General features: G+C 40.0%; 1 protein-coding gene and 1 long non-coding RNA gene across 2 annotated transcripts; both read left to right on the top strand.

The window, feature by feature from the left end:
- The first annotated feature begins 1,167 nt into the window (after nucleotides 1-1,167).
- On the top strand, nucleotides 1,168-5,321 carry LOC117957103 (trypsin-like). The gene is made up of 5 exons (XM_034892673.1): nucleotides 1,168-1,360; nucleotides 1,570-1,723; nucleotides 3,045-3,298; nucleotides 4,002-4,138; nucleotides 4,995-5,321. Exons 1-5 carry the CDS (start codon nucleotides 1,321-1,323, stop codon nucleotides 5,142-5,144), a joined length of 735 nt encoding a protein of 244 aa, XP_034748564.1. The 5' UTR covers nucleotides 1,168-1,320; the 3' UTR covers nucleotides 5,145-5,321.
- Nucleotides 5,322-7,172: 1,851 nt separating this feature from the next.
- Nucleotides 7,173-9,446, top strand: LOC117956650. Its single transcript, XR_004659330.1, has 3 exons — nucleotides 7,173-7,294; nucleotides 7,732-7,924; nucleotides 9,379-9,446. It is a non-coding gene; the product is annotated as an uncharacterized LOC117956650 (long non-coding RNA).
- The last annotated feature ends 3,217 nt before the right edge of the window (nucleotides 9,447-12,663 follow it).

The raw sequence follows: 12,663 nt of genomic DNA, 5'->3' as shown, positions 1-12,663 counted from the left end.
TTTGATCGCCTGCCGATGTATTTTTGCCCACTGACAAAGAAATGACCTGTCTATAATTTTAATGGTAGTTATTTTTGAACAGTGAGAGACAGACTAACAAGAAAATCCAGAAAAATGCATATCTAGCTCCCAGATGTCTTTTATACAGAGAGCTGAGAGGAACAATGGACGGGGCCATGTACCGTCAAATCTCGGGTGAGAACCTCCTTCCCTCAGCCAGGGCATTGAAAATGGGTCTTGGATGGGTATTCCAGCATGACAATGACCCAAAACACATGGCCAAGGCAACAAAGGAGTGGTTCAAGAAGAAGCACATTAAGGTCCTGGAGTGGCCTAGCCAGTCTCCAGACCTTAATCCAATAGAAAATCTGTGGAGGGAGCTGAAGGTTCGAGTTGCCAGACGTCAGCCTCGAGGAGGAGGCTGACGAAAGAGGAGTGGGACAAAATCCCTCCTGAGATATGTGCAAACCTGGTGGCCAACTACATGAGATTTCTGACCTCTGTGATCGCCAACAAGGGTCAAGTACTAAGGCATTATTTGCAGAGGGGTCAAATTAATATTTTCTGCATTAAAATGCAAATCAATTTATAACATTTTTGACATGTTTTTTGGGGGATTTTCTTGTTCGGTCTCATTGTTCAAATAAATCTACCGTTAAAATTATAGATTGATCACTTCTTTGTCAGCAAACGTACAAAATCGGCAGAGGATCAAATACTCTTTTACCCTCACTGTAACACTTGTGATTTTTAAGTGAATATATATAAATATCCACCATACATTTTAATGTGTGATATTGTTTTTTTAGTTACTTTTCCTGCAATAATGATCTTGTGGTCCCTGTTTGGGAAACCACGAATGTACATAGTATTCTATCTGTACTACTCTTTGTTACATTGCCTTTTTCCTAGTGTCACTGTTGCAGTTTTCAAAATTATCTTTCTTATCAGGTTGTCTATGGAGAAACCTATTAGAATGTTCCTGCAGCTCACACCTGCAGACTGCTGCCGCACATATCAACAGTTAAAGTAAGCTTCTATATTTCTGGACAAATATTGTTAATGTAAGAAATGTGAATTCTTTTTTTTTTTACACATCACCATCTAAAACTGGACTGATTCTCTACTGAATATGACATATATACGACATATATGTACGACATCAAGGTCTTGTTGCCTTAAGCCATATGGCTCTTTCCCAGAACAGAGTTTTGTGTTTTAACTTCCTGACCTTGAGACATTTGGGAACATAATGGGCAAGACAGGTGTATATAAAGAGATACAGGGTGAACTTTTTCTTATATTCTGAGGAAAGTCACCATGAAGTCGCTGATATTTCTGGCTTTGCTTGGAGCAGCATGTAAGAGACCAATCAAATTATATTTTGATCTCCTGTTTTGAAAAATACCTTTAAATGTACTCTTATGTACTGTTTTACAGAACTGTAGTAGTAGTTGAAGTAGTTTTACTGCTCCAAACCTTTTTGTAGTTTATGTATTTTTAATTCATGGACAGGGTTAAGTATTTCTAAGTTGTAATCCATATGTCATACCTCACATGCCGTTTCAGTTGCTGCAGGTGAGGATGATAAGATTGTCGGCGGGTATGAGTGTCCCAGAAACTCTGTTCCCTACCAGGTATCCCTGAACGCTGGATACCACTTCTGCGGTGGATCCCTCATCTCCAGCCAGTGGGTGGTGTCGGCTGCTCACTGCTACAAGTCGTAAGTACAGGAAGTCAAAATTATATCGCGTTCACCATCTTAAATGTCTGTGAAATTTCTTAATGTTAAAGAAAGACTCAACAGTGATGTGCCAGGACCAGGGTTTTTATTGGTCTTCTTCCCTCTGTAGGTGCACAGGCATGTTTATGGTTGTCCATTGTGTCCGATGAAGACCATCTTCTCCTTCATTTATAAGGTTTTGATGACTGTATAAGCCAATTCTGGAAGTACAGCTGCAGTGGCAGATAGAGCACATGTAGATTGGGTTTAGTGTGGATGGGACAGCTTTCCTAGCATGCCTTTTTGCCTGCTTAATCCCTCAGCCATAGACATATGGAGCTTGATTTGTTTCTTTATTACACGCGAGAAAATTAATGATCTGAGAGAAAGTTATCACACTGATAGCAATAAAGCATTTTATGAGAAAAAAAAATATTTGAGTGGAAAGGTTTTCACTCCAATAAAAAACATCTTTCTCAAAATACTTTTCTTTAAACTGAAATATATATCTTTTGCTGTCAGTGTGAAAAAAATGTCTGAATTTTTTTTTTCTCTCATAAAATGCTATATGTTGTCACTATGATAAAAAAAAAATATTTTTTTCTTTCAGATCATTTATTTTCTCGCATGTAATAAAGAAACAAATCTAGCTCCATATAGACTAAGCTTAACACACTTCCAGTAAAAGTAAAAAACAGAAGTTTGCCTTTTAAGTTTTTTATTGTGAGCAATAGTAAAACTGTGAAGAAAAAAAGATACTAAATGGATTGTAAAATGGGTTAGTCCAATGTCAAGGAAAATATTGACTAACTTTTAATTACCTCCTTGTCCCTCTTTACAGGAAGAAACAACATATCGGTAGTAAAATATCAGCATTTAGTCCACTAGGAAGTACAGTACAACAGTACTTCATTTAGTAAAATTATATACACACATAGACACATAGTCCACAAGAGTACAAATAAAGAGTAAAGTACATAACAGGTAGCCCAACTGCAATTAACAATTATTTATTATTTTAGCAACATTAGCTTCAGACAGCTAGTATTGTGGCTAGCTTGATTAGCATTAAGTCAATACTAATTGCATTAATGAAATAAATTAACATTTTTCATGGAATTTCAATGGAATCCAGCAGACCCCCCCCCCCCCCCCCCCCCCCCCCACACACACACACACACTCACACACACACACACACAGTATGATTGCAAATGTAATCTTCCTTTATGCTTTGTAATGAGCTCATTAACTTTATGTCTATATGATATGATACTCTATGCAGAATTTTTTAAGAAAACAGAACTTTCATGCTTCCACCAGTCGTATCCAGGTCCGTCTTGGCGAGCACAACATTGCTGTGAATGAGGGCACTGAGCAGTGGATTGATGGTGCCAAGATGATCAAGCACCCACAGTACAACAGCTACAACCTGGACAACGACATCATGCTGATCAAACTGAGCCGCCCCGCCACCCTCAACAGCAACGTTCAGACCGTGGCCCTGCCCTCTCGCTGTCCTGAGGCCGACGAGAACTGCCTGGTGTCTGGTTGGGGCAACACCTCCGCCAACGGAAGTAAGTCATGTCTGGAAGCTGAGAGAGTAAGGAGGGGAGAGAAGAGAGGTGTAGTTTGACTCATGCAGCATGGCATTAAATCTCAAAGAACTGTTCAACAGCAGCAACCCTGCACAGCCTAACCAGGTCACTGTGTGGATAACCACCAAACTATAGAAGGTGGATAGTTAGACGTAAGCTGGGTACAGGTGCAGCACAAAAAGCATGATGATAGTATAAGACTATAAGCAAATAGAATGCTTAAAGGGTCAATCCACCATTTTACAGGGAAGTTTTGTGCACTCCTTATGAGTAATATCTTTCAACCGTTGTGTAATGTCTTTTGTGGCTCTAATTAGAATTTTTCAAAGTATGAAAAAGTAACCCTGACAATAACATCAGAATTCTTTGGCTTGCGGTTGAGATGAGATTTTTTAATTAAATGCTTGCATTAATGGAGGTTTTAGGTGTGACAGAAGTGGGTATTTAGGAGACAGGGGGGTGGTTTTGTTCTTTCCAAGTCCCCCTACTTTATGGAAGTTCAGTACCGAAAAGCTGGAGTTCCCCTTAATACATACATATCACACACTTTGTGTTAACTGATATAAGAATATTGACATATCAATTTATCAACTCACTGCATTACTCTTATCAGTAACACTACATTTTTTACCTGTTATACAGATTAAATGTAATAGTTACATAATGCCTTCCCGCTCCACAGGCAACTTTCCTGACAGGCTGCAGTGTCTGCGGCAGCCCATCATCGATGACAGGATCTGCAGGAATGCCTACCCCCAGCTCTTCACTGAGAACATGGTTTGCTCCGGATTCATGCACGGCGGTGCCAGCAGCTGCCAAGTGAGTTGGACTAAACCACAGTGAACACATAGGGAAGTCAGGTGGTGCATGAGTGTGCATCTCTTCCAGCAGTACAAAAAGTCTGTCGCTCTGTACCGTGCTGAGCACACACAAGGACATTATAGCACTTAGTTTTTTACTATAAGGCAAATGTTACATTCAGCCATTCTAAATCCTGTAATTAGAATTAAAAATACATTTCCAGTGTACCCACTTTTTTATGTTGCCACTGCTGTGTCTGTATGATTGATTGCAGGAAGATGATGAAACAGTATAGCAAACGATACATGTTAACCCTCACATTTTAATGGTATGTGATCAATGTGATTTTAATGAAGCTGTCAACATAGTGCTTTTATCATACTACATAGGTGATATTAGTACATATTTTCCACACTCTTCTGGCCACACTTAAAGCTGAAACAGGGTTGGATCTTTATTTAGAGAGCAACTGTCACCTATTGTCATAGTTGCAGTGCACCCTATGACAACAGAACGTACCATGTTTTTACTATTACCACTTACAGTGATAGACTCAGACTCTGACACATTGAGACCACACGTGTGGGCACACACACACACGCACACCTACCTCATCTTTCTGTGCAATGATCATGGGCACAAGTTTGCTCTTTGCATTTCTGTATTTATTGTACTTATTGTCATTTATTAGTATGTGGACTTTTTATCAGCTGTGTCTTTGTCTGAGTCTTTTTTAATGCTTTTTTATTGACTGAGTGAGCCGCACAAGTCTTCCAATGCGCTTGTAAGTTGAACTTGAGCAAATGGCAAAAATAAAAACCCTGACTTTGACCTTGATTTAAATCCATAACTTTTTGGTCTGCCTGTGTTGCAGGGAGACTCTGGCGGTCCTCTGGTATGTAATGGTCAGCTGCAAGGAGTGGTGTCCTGGGGTTATGACTGTGCTATGCAAGGACACCCCAGCGTCTACGCCCGTGTGTGCCGTTACAACAGCTGGATCAGCACCACCATGCGCAGCAACTAAACACACAGTCCCCCATCCACAGTCTAGCTGACATTACAACACCACACTCAGTGTTCATACCTTTTTTTTAGAACACCCAATGTATTATTTTTTCATCCAAATACATCCCATGTATAATCTCAATGTTAAGGCATAATATTCAGAAGAATTGGACTAATGATTAAAAAATTAACATTATCATCCACTAAACTTGTTTTGTTTGTCTGCATTGCTCTTTCAGGGTAATACTGTGTTCTCTGTATCCATTCTGTGCTGTCACAAGGTCTCTGCTGTCTTGGAATTCCTAATGAGTTTCTATTAAGAACCGACCTTAAACTTATGCAAAATATCCATGTATCATATTTCATTTGTACTTATTGTACTATAGACACGTGCTTCCCTATACAATTCTTTTTGTCCTCAGTTATTGTTGGCACTGGAGTGATATGGGACATAAGCAAACTTGAGTAAATAAGCAGTAAAGCATACCTGCATTTCACTTGTCTGGATTCTTTGCATGCATTCCTCAGATGGCGCTTTGTAAACTTAGCTGTTTCTTGTTTGCTAAGGGAACCCTTAACAAATAAAGGGAAAGACCGAGAGAGCAGAGTGGAGAGCCAAGCAGCCTTATCAAACAGGGAAGCATGTGCATTGGTCATAAAAATGATTTAGGGATGGAATGACAATGTATATCTAACTTAAGCATGTAAATACTAGCATTACAGCATAGGTTTAGCTTACTTATCATTATAAGGGAGCCACTGTTGTGCCACACATATGTGGAGTGGATATAGTAACATGCATACAAAAACACTACCATTCGGTGTCTTAGTAACGTGTTGAACAATCATGACATCTAGTTAGTGTTTCCATAGTGTTTGGATGCACTCATTGTAAATTGTAGTTTATATTGGCTTATGCCAATAAAGCCAAAAAGGCATCAAGCGACAGATTAGACATTCGTATAATATGTCACAAAAATAAGTTATTATTTCAATCATTTACACTTTCAAAATAACAGCAAACAACAAAAATGGCGTCTGCAAAACTTTGGGCACCTTGCAGAGTTACTACCTTGTACTGCCCCCTTTGCCAAGTATCACAGCTTGTAAATGCTTCTTGTAGCCAGCCAAGAGTCTTTCCATTCTTGTTTGAGGTATCTTCGGCCATTCTTCGTTCCAAAAGTCTTCCAGTTCTTTAAGATTTCTGAGCTGTCCGTCACGCACTGCTCTTTAAAGGTCTATCCATGGATTTTCAATTATGTTGAGGTCAGGAGATTGTGAAGGCCATGGCAAAACCTTCAGTTTACGCCTCTTGATGTAATCCATCCGCCGATTTTGAGGTGTGTTTTGGATCGTTATCCATTTGTAGAAGCCATCTTCTCTTTAACTTCAGCTTTTTCACAGATGGCATCAAGTTAGCATCCAAAATTTGCTGAATTTTTATCGAATTCATTTTTCCTTCTACTCGTGAAATGTTCCCTGTGCCGCTGGCTGCAATACAACTCCAAAGCATGATTGATCCTCCCCCCATGCTTAACAGTTGGACAGAGGTTCTTTTCATTAAATTCTGTGCCCTTTCTTCTCCAAACGTACCTTTGCTCATTCCGGCCTCCTATTGTATATTAGGCTTTCTGTAGTGTTGTTTCATCTTACCAGGATGTAAGGTAGAATTGTCTGTTTTGAAACTATGCTCATTATTGTTTTTACTTTTTTCACCACAATCTGTCAGCCAAACAAACAGGGCAGAGCTGGATGTGAGAGTGCTTGTTTCTTTGGTCCGAATGTTTGTGTAAAATACAAAAAATACACTTGTCTAGCTATATGCCATAATTCACATAATTACTTGGTTTAGAGGCCTTACTGTACGCTACATGTTACGCTTTTACATATTGTTTCAATAAATAAAACATTAATGACACTTGAAATCAGTAACTCCAGCTTTAAATGCACACAAATACAACTTATTTTCCTCAAGGTCAACAGCTGTTTTAAGCCTCTTTTACATACACCATCTGCCTGCGTGATTGACAGGTGGATATCAGCCAGTCAGGTAGAGTAGGCTGGTTTTGAGCTGTACATACTTGTTGAGAAAAGCGCTCCGACAAACTCCTGATTTTTGACATCCTTCACCGTGACACTGGGCATTTAAAGGGCTAATTGGAGTTAAGGGTGAGCTTAAAATTCAATTTTAAATAGTCATGCTAGTGGCCATAGGAGGCAAAATGCACCGCCCGTCACAATCAGGTGTTGGAACGTTGGAACTCTTTCCAAACGTTAGCTAGTAGCTATAACGGCTAGAACTCAGGTCATAAGGGCTCTGATAATTACCCACACATAGCCTACAGCTCGCTTAATATCAAGTAGGCCTAGCTAGGCCTAATAACAAATATCTAACTTTTATATACCTACAAAGCCGAGAGACAGGCGGTAGGTTACTTTGGGATAGAATTGAGCCGATGGCAGCTAATGCTGTTGAAGGAAGGATACTCAGCCCTTAAACCAAAGTATAATACTAACTAGCTAGCTAACGGTAATAGTCACCATGCATATTGTAATCACGTAGTATACGTGTCGAATTAATGGTTAAAAATTGTTTTTAAAAAAAGAGCCTTTTCACTTTGACGATGCTGGGTGTAAGCTGTTCTCGTTGAGTCCCAGCAGAGGGTAGTGTCGGGGCACCCTCACATCTCTGGCCGACTTCTCCGTTTTACCAGACAAACCCAAAGCCCTTTCAAGAAGTGTGCTGCAGTCAGCAGGCAGGAGAAAGCAGCTCGGTGGGGAAGACACCACCAGTGGATGGTTAGTAACCTTTTAGTTTCTTTTCCTTTTTTACCAGCTTTTAAGTTGCTTTTATTTGCTGCATAGACTGCAGTTGATGTGTAAAATTTACTTTATGGCTTAAAAGAAGTACAGAGGTTAATGTAAATGATGATACATTTGAAAGGATGACCATGAGATAACGCTTTTCATAAAATATAATTGCTTTTGGTCATCCTTCTAGATTTCGGCTAGTCCTCAATTTGCCAAGGTGAACTTGGAAAACAAGGCAGTTTGCAGTAACTTACTTTCAGTGTTTTTTTCATAAACACTCTCATAGCTGGCACAAATGTGTAGTTATGTCTAAAGACGGCATACAGTGAAAGCTTCCCAATCAACCAATTTCGGTCTTTACCCTCCAATGACCTGCCTTCTTTCTTTTCTGTTCTCACCTTTTTTTGCCTTAATCCCTTACCGCCTATTAGTAGAATTAATGAAATGATCTCAAAGCATTATTCATGTCACCCTCGGTCAACCTGCAACAATGTCAGCAGGCAACCTGTGAATTACATGTAAATTCAGCATAACTACAGAATAGGTTTTTACAGGAGCTATACATTCAGAAATCTCTCAGGTTCACCTCATGTTAGTTGTACTTTTGTGCTTAAAATGTAAAAAATAAATAAATAAAAGAATGGCAAATGCCATACCAGAAATTAAGGTTGTGCTACATATTCTCACATGTAGCCAATAAACCTGCAGAGTAGTCGTTCTATAGTGAAGTAAAACATAGAAAGCAAGCATTTTTTTTTAATTGTAACAAGCAAATGTTAACTTGATAAATGAATGAAAGTAATAGTTGTTATCAGAACTCTAAGGTTTTAAGTTTCTGTGGAGGCATTAATCGATCAAGTCCCTTTTCTTTTTACATTGGAAAATACCAACAATTATCTACAATTACCATCTTAGCCAAATCGGACATGTGGCTTTCAGGCTTGCAGGCTTGAACTGAAGATTAAAATACACATAACAGGAGGTGTTTATTCAGATTTCTTTTAATTAATTGATTAGTCTGTTGACAAAAAAGCAATCAATTCATTGTGTAAATGTTGTAATCTTTGGTAAAAATACTAAACAGCTTGAAACAGCTTCTTAAATGTGAGGAGTTGCTGCTTCCCCCGTCTCATATCATTGTAAATTGAATCAATTTGTGGTTTTGATTTTCAATTTAAAAGATAAGCAGTTTGAAGGCAACTTTTTGGATCTGGTAGTTTGAGATAAAACTCTTTCATTATATATTACATTTTTTATTGAATGATCAGTGAAGAAAATAATAGTTTGACTAATTAATATTGAACATCCAATCCTTCCTTGCAGCACTATTCTATTGGTTGTCTCCAAAGCATTGCTTAAGTTTAAATACAGAAAATCCTGCCGTTTTAATGATTTAGTTTCCTTGACCCCAAAAAGTCATGAATGTCTTTTCTGGTATGTAGGCTAAGTTGATATGCGGATTACCACCACTGTGTGAAACACTGCATCTAAAGCCAAGGTAGCTAAATGTGAGTTTACAAATGTGCAGACATGTTCACACACACACACACACACACACACACCCACACACAGACACACACACACACACAGAGCAGCCCTGTGCTCTCAATGTCAGCCCATAAGCTTCTTCCCCTCCCCCCCTCTCAACATCTCTCTCCCCTTTTTTGTCCCCCTCGCTCTCTCCTTTTCCCTCCCGCTTTCTCCTGCCTGCTAGCACTATTTCAAGCCTCTGCCTAGGACAGAGAGAGGCAGAGACACACAGATGCGCAGTTAGAGAGAGAGAGAGGGGGGGGGGAGGGGAGGGGAAGCAAACAGGATTTAGAGTTCAAGTGCACGTGCAGAAAATAGAGGAGAGTCTGAGCAGAAAGGAAACCAGGAAAAGGAACGGCAGGGGCGGGAGACAAAGCACACAGTGGTTTTTTTCTCTCCTTCTTTCTTCCTGTCTATTTTTTTCTCACAGAAAAGAAAGGTATTAGCCGTGGAACAGAGGGGTGAAAAATGAAAAAGTACTATATTCAAATACTGTGATCATAAAAAAATGTATGCCTATTCCTGCCCCCTCCTCTTTCCTCTCCCCACCAACACACTCCTCCTTCATCCCTCCCTCATATTTCTTCATGAATCCCTAGTCATTCTCTCTCTCTCTCTCTCTGTCTGTCTTCTCGCTGGCTCTGCTTTCTCTCTCCTCCCACCTCTTCACACACACCCCGCGGTCCTTCCCACTCCTTCCTCTCAAGCGCGCTTGCTATCCACTTTCACTGGAGACCGACTGCAAAGAGCTCGGTTTTATTCCTTCCTTTTCTTTTGCTTGCCATTCTTTGCTTTTGGTTTTGCCCTCATGTACGGAGGCACCATCACCCCCCCCTGTTATGCGTGGCGCCCCTGAAAAATGCAGGCCATGGATTGTTGCTGCGTTAGACTGAATGCCACAAATCGTTTGTCCTTTCCGGTTAACAGTTTTTTTCTATACTCCAGCAGTATTTTTTTGTCAGAACTCAACTTTTGTTTAGAAACCATTTTTTGAATCGTATCTGTATTGTAAAGGTTTTAAAAAAGGAAAAGAGTGTCCAATGAATGGACAGATGAAGGGGACAGAGGCAAAGAATGAGGGGAAAATGGAGAGCATGGTCTGCAGGAGAAGACAGAGAAAGAGAGAGAGAGGTAGGAGCAAGAGTACCGGCACTGGCAAGAAAACAGGAGGGGGAAGAGAAGAGAAGGGGGACCAGGAGGGGATAGACATAGGAAGGAGGGACGGCTGGATAGGAAATTGGCAATATCGCGGGAAAAATGACAAAATACAAAACTCCAGAATGAGCAAAAACTGGACTTCTTGTCAAACTCAGACTTGCAGTTTTGTGACATGATTTTTCATCACTTCCCCGGTCACCCTCTCATTCATCTGTGAGTATACTGTATGTACATATCCTTTTCCTTTCCCATACATGCATCCATTTTTTTCTTTAAAGCATTCTTCTCACCCCCACCTTCCCTTCAATTCATTTTTCACCTCGTTTTATTCTTGTTTGAGAAATGTGTTCCTTGGTTGCTAATCCCCCCCCCCCTCGTCCCGTTCGTCTTTGCCATCTTGCGCTCCACCTCTCTCCCCCTTTTTCACTGTCTTTCTTTCTTTCTTCAGCTCCTCTTTATCTTGTGTTATCGCTATTTTCTTTGCCTCTCCTTGAAGGATTACTTCTACTCACATTTAGATGAGGGCTTTGGAAAGGGATCACCGAGTTTAAGGGGGCCATTGCATGGGAGGCTAGCCCATGAAGGAGGTACAGTGTGTGCATTTCTGTGTGTATCTATCTGTATTCGTCATGTGTATCTGTGTGTCTGTGCATGAGTGCGTTAGTATGTTGGGGTGTGATTTAGAGTTAACGGAGCTGGCAGTGGTGGACAGTCAATCCTACGTACGCATGCGTGGATTCGCACAATCACGTTTTATATTCACGAAATGATTGTGTGATGGTTTTTGTTACTAAATGCACAGAAATTGAAGGTGATGTATTGCAAAGAGGCGAATTAGAGGAGTGGGAACACCGTAAGTACTGCAGGATTGCTTCTTCTTTCTCTTTCATTGCATATTTCACTCCCCCCTTTCCTATCCCTTCTTCCATCCGTTCATCCGGGTAACCCCAATCTATCTGTTAGTCCGCCTGTAAAGACAAAACCCACAGTCCAAGATGTGGTTCGGTATCAACAAAAAATAAGGGTGGATTCATTCCAGGTCGTAAGATAAGTAACAAACGGAAGTTTGTTTCAACAAGTTTTTTCATTATTATAACTGCACTTTTGGGCGTGATTACTTCTGTTTGATGTGGTGAGGGTACAGGTAAAGATGGAGGCTTTAGTGCAAATTACTGCATGTCTGCTATGTAAAGATGTCGACAGTAGTGGGTTACAGTGGAAAGAGGCATTCAATATATAGCACAAGTCTGCTATTGTCCATTAGCAGTGTAGTCCATCTGCTGTAACATCCCTCGAGTATACAGGTAACAGCTTCAGATATCTCCTGACATCTCTTTCCTTTCCTCTTGTTCCTCTCCTGTGCGTTATATATCTGCCTGCTCTGTTTTTATTTTATTTACATAGCCTCCTGTTATCTCTGCCCACATTCTCTCTATTACTTACCATTATCTATATCCAAGATTGTCCCCTGGTATCGTTCCATGGGGAGTGTGCTTGTCCATCCGCCGGCAACGTTTTTTCTGGTGTATTTTCACCTGGAACGTCTGGTGCTAGTTTCTGTCATTTTTGTCTGGTTTTAAAATTGTTGCTTATCATGTGTTTGTTAAATGAAGCAAGGTTATCAAAGTTATGCAAGGTCATTCAGAAATACATACTGCAGATGTACAATAAAAAAAAGAATCTGATTGAATAGACAAGGCTGTTAGATAACAGTTACTGGCCTAGTTTTCTAATAATATTCAGTGTCTAAATGTGTACTAAATGAATTCATAAGCAGTGATTTCAATAATACACAGTTTATTGTTTAGTGGCGTCCAGGGCTTGACCTTTTAGTGACCTCCACTATAGCTCTTAAGAAAATGAAGGGAAACGACTTTGATGTCAACATTTTGCGGAGGAACCAATCATCCGTAATTTTCAGCAAAAGAAACAGGAAGGTTTGGTGGTAAATCCCTTCTAAAGCCGGTAACTTGATCTTTTTTTGTTTTCAAATTTGACTTTTACCGTACCAAACCTGCCTTGCGCCTTTAGATTGCACT

The sequence above is a fragment of the Etheostoma cragini genome, chromosome 14 (genome assembly GCF_013103735.1).
Source record: "Etheostoma cragini isolate CJK2018 chromosome 14, CSU_Ecrag_1.0, whole genome shotgun sequence".
Classification (NCBI taxonomy): Eukaryota; Metazoa; Chordata; class Actinopteri; order Perciformes; family Percidae; genus Etheostoma; species Etheostoma cragini.
This window is presented reverse-complemented; position numbering and strand designations above follow the sequence as displayed.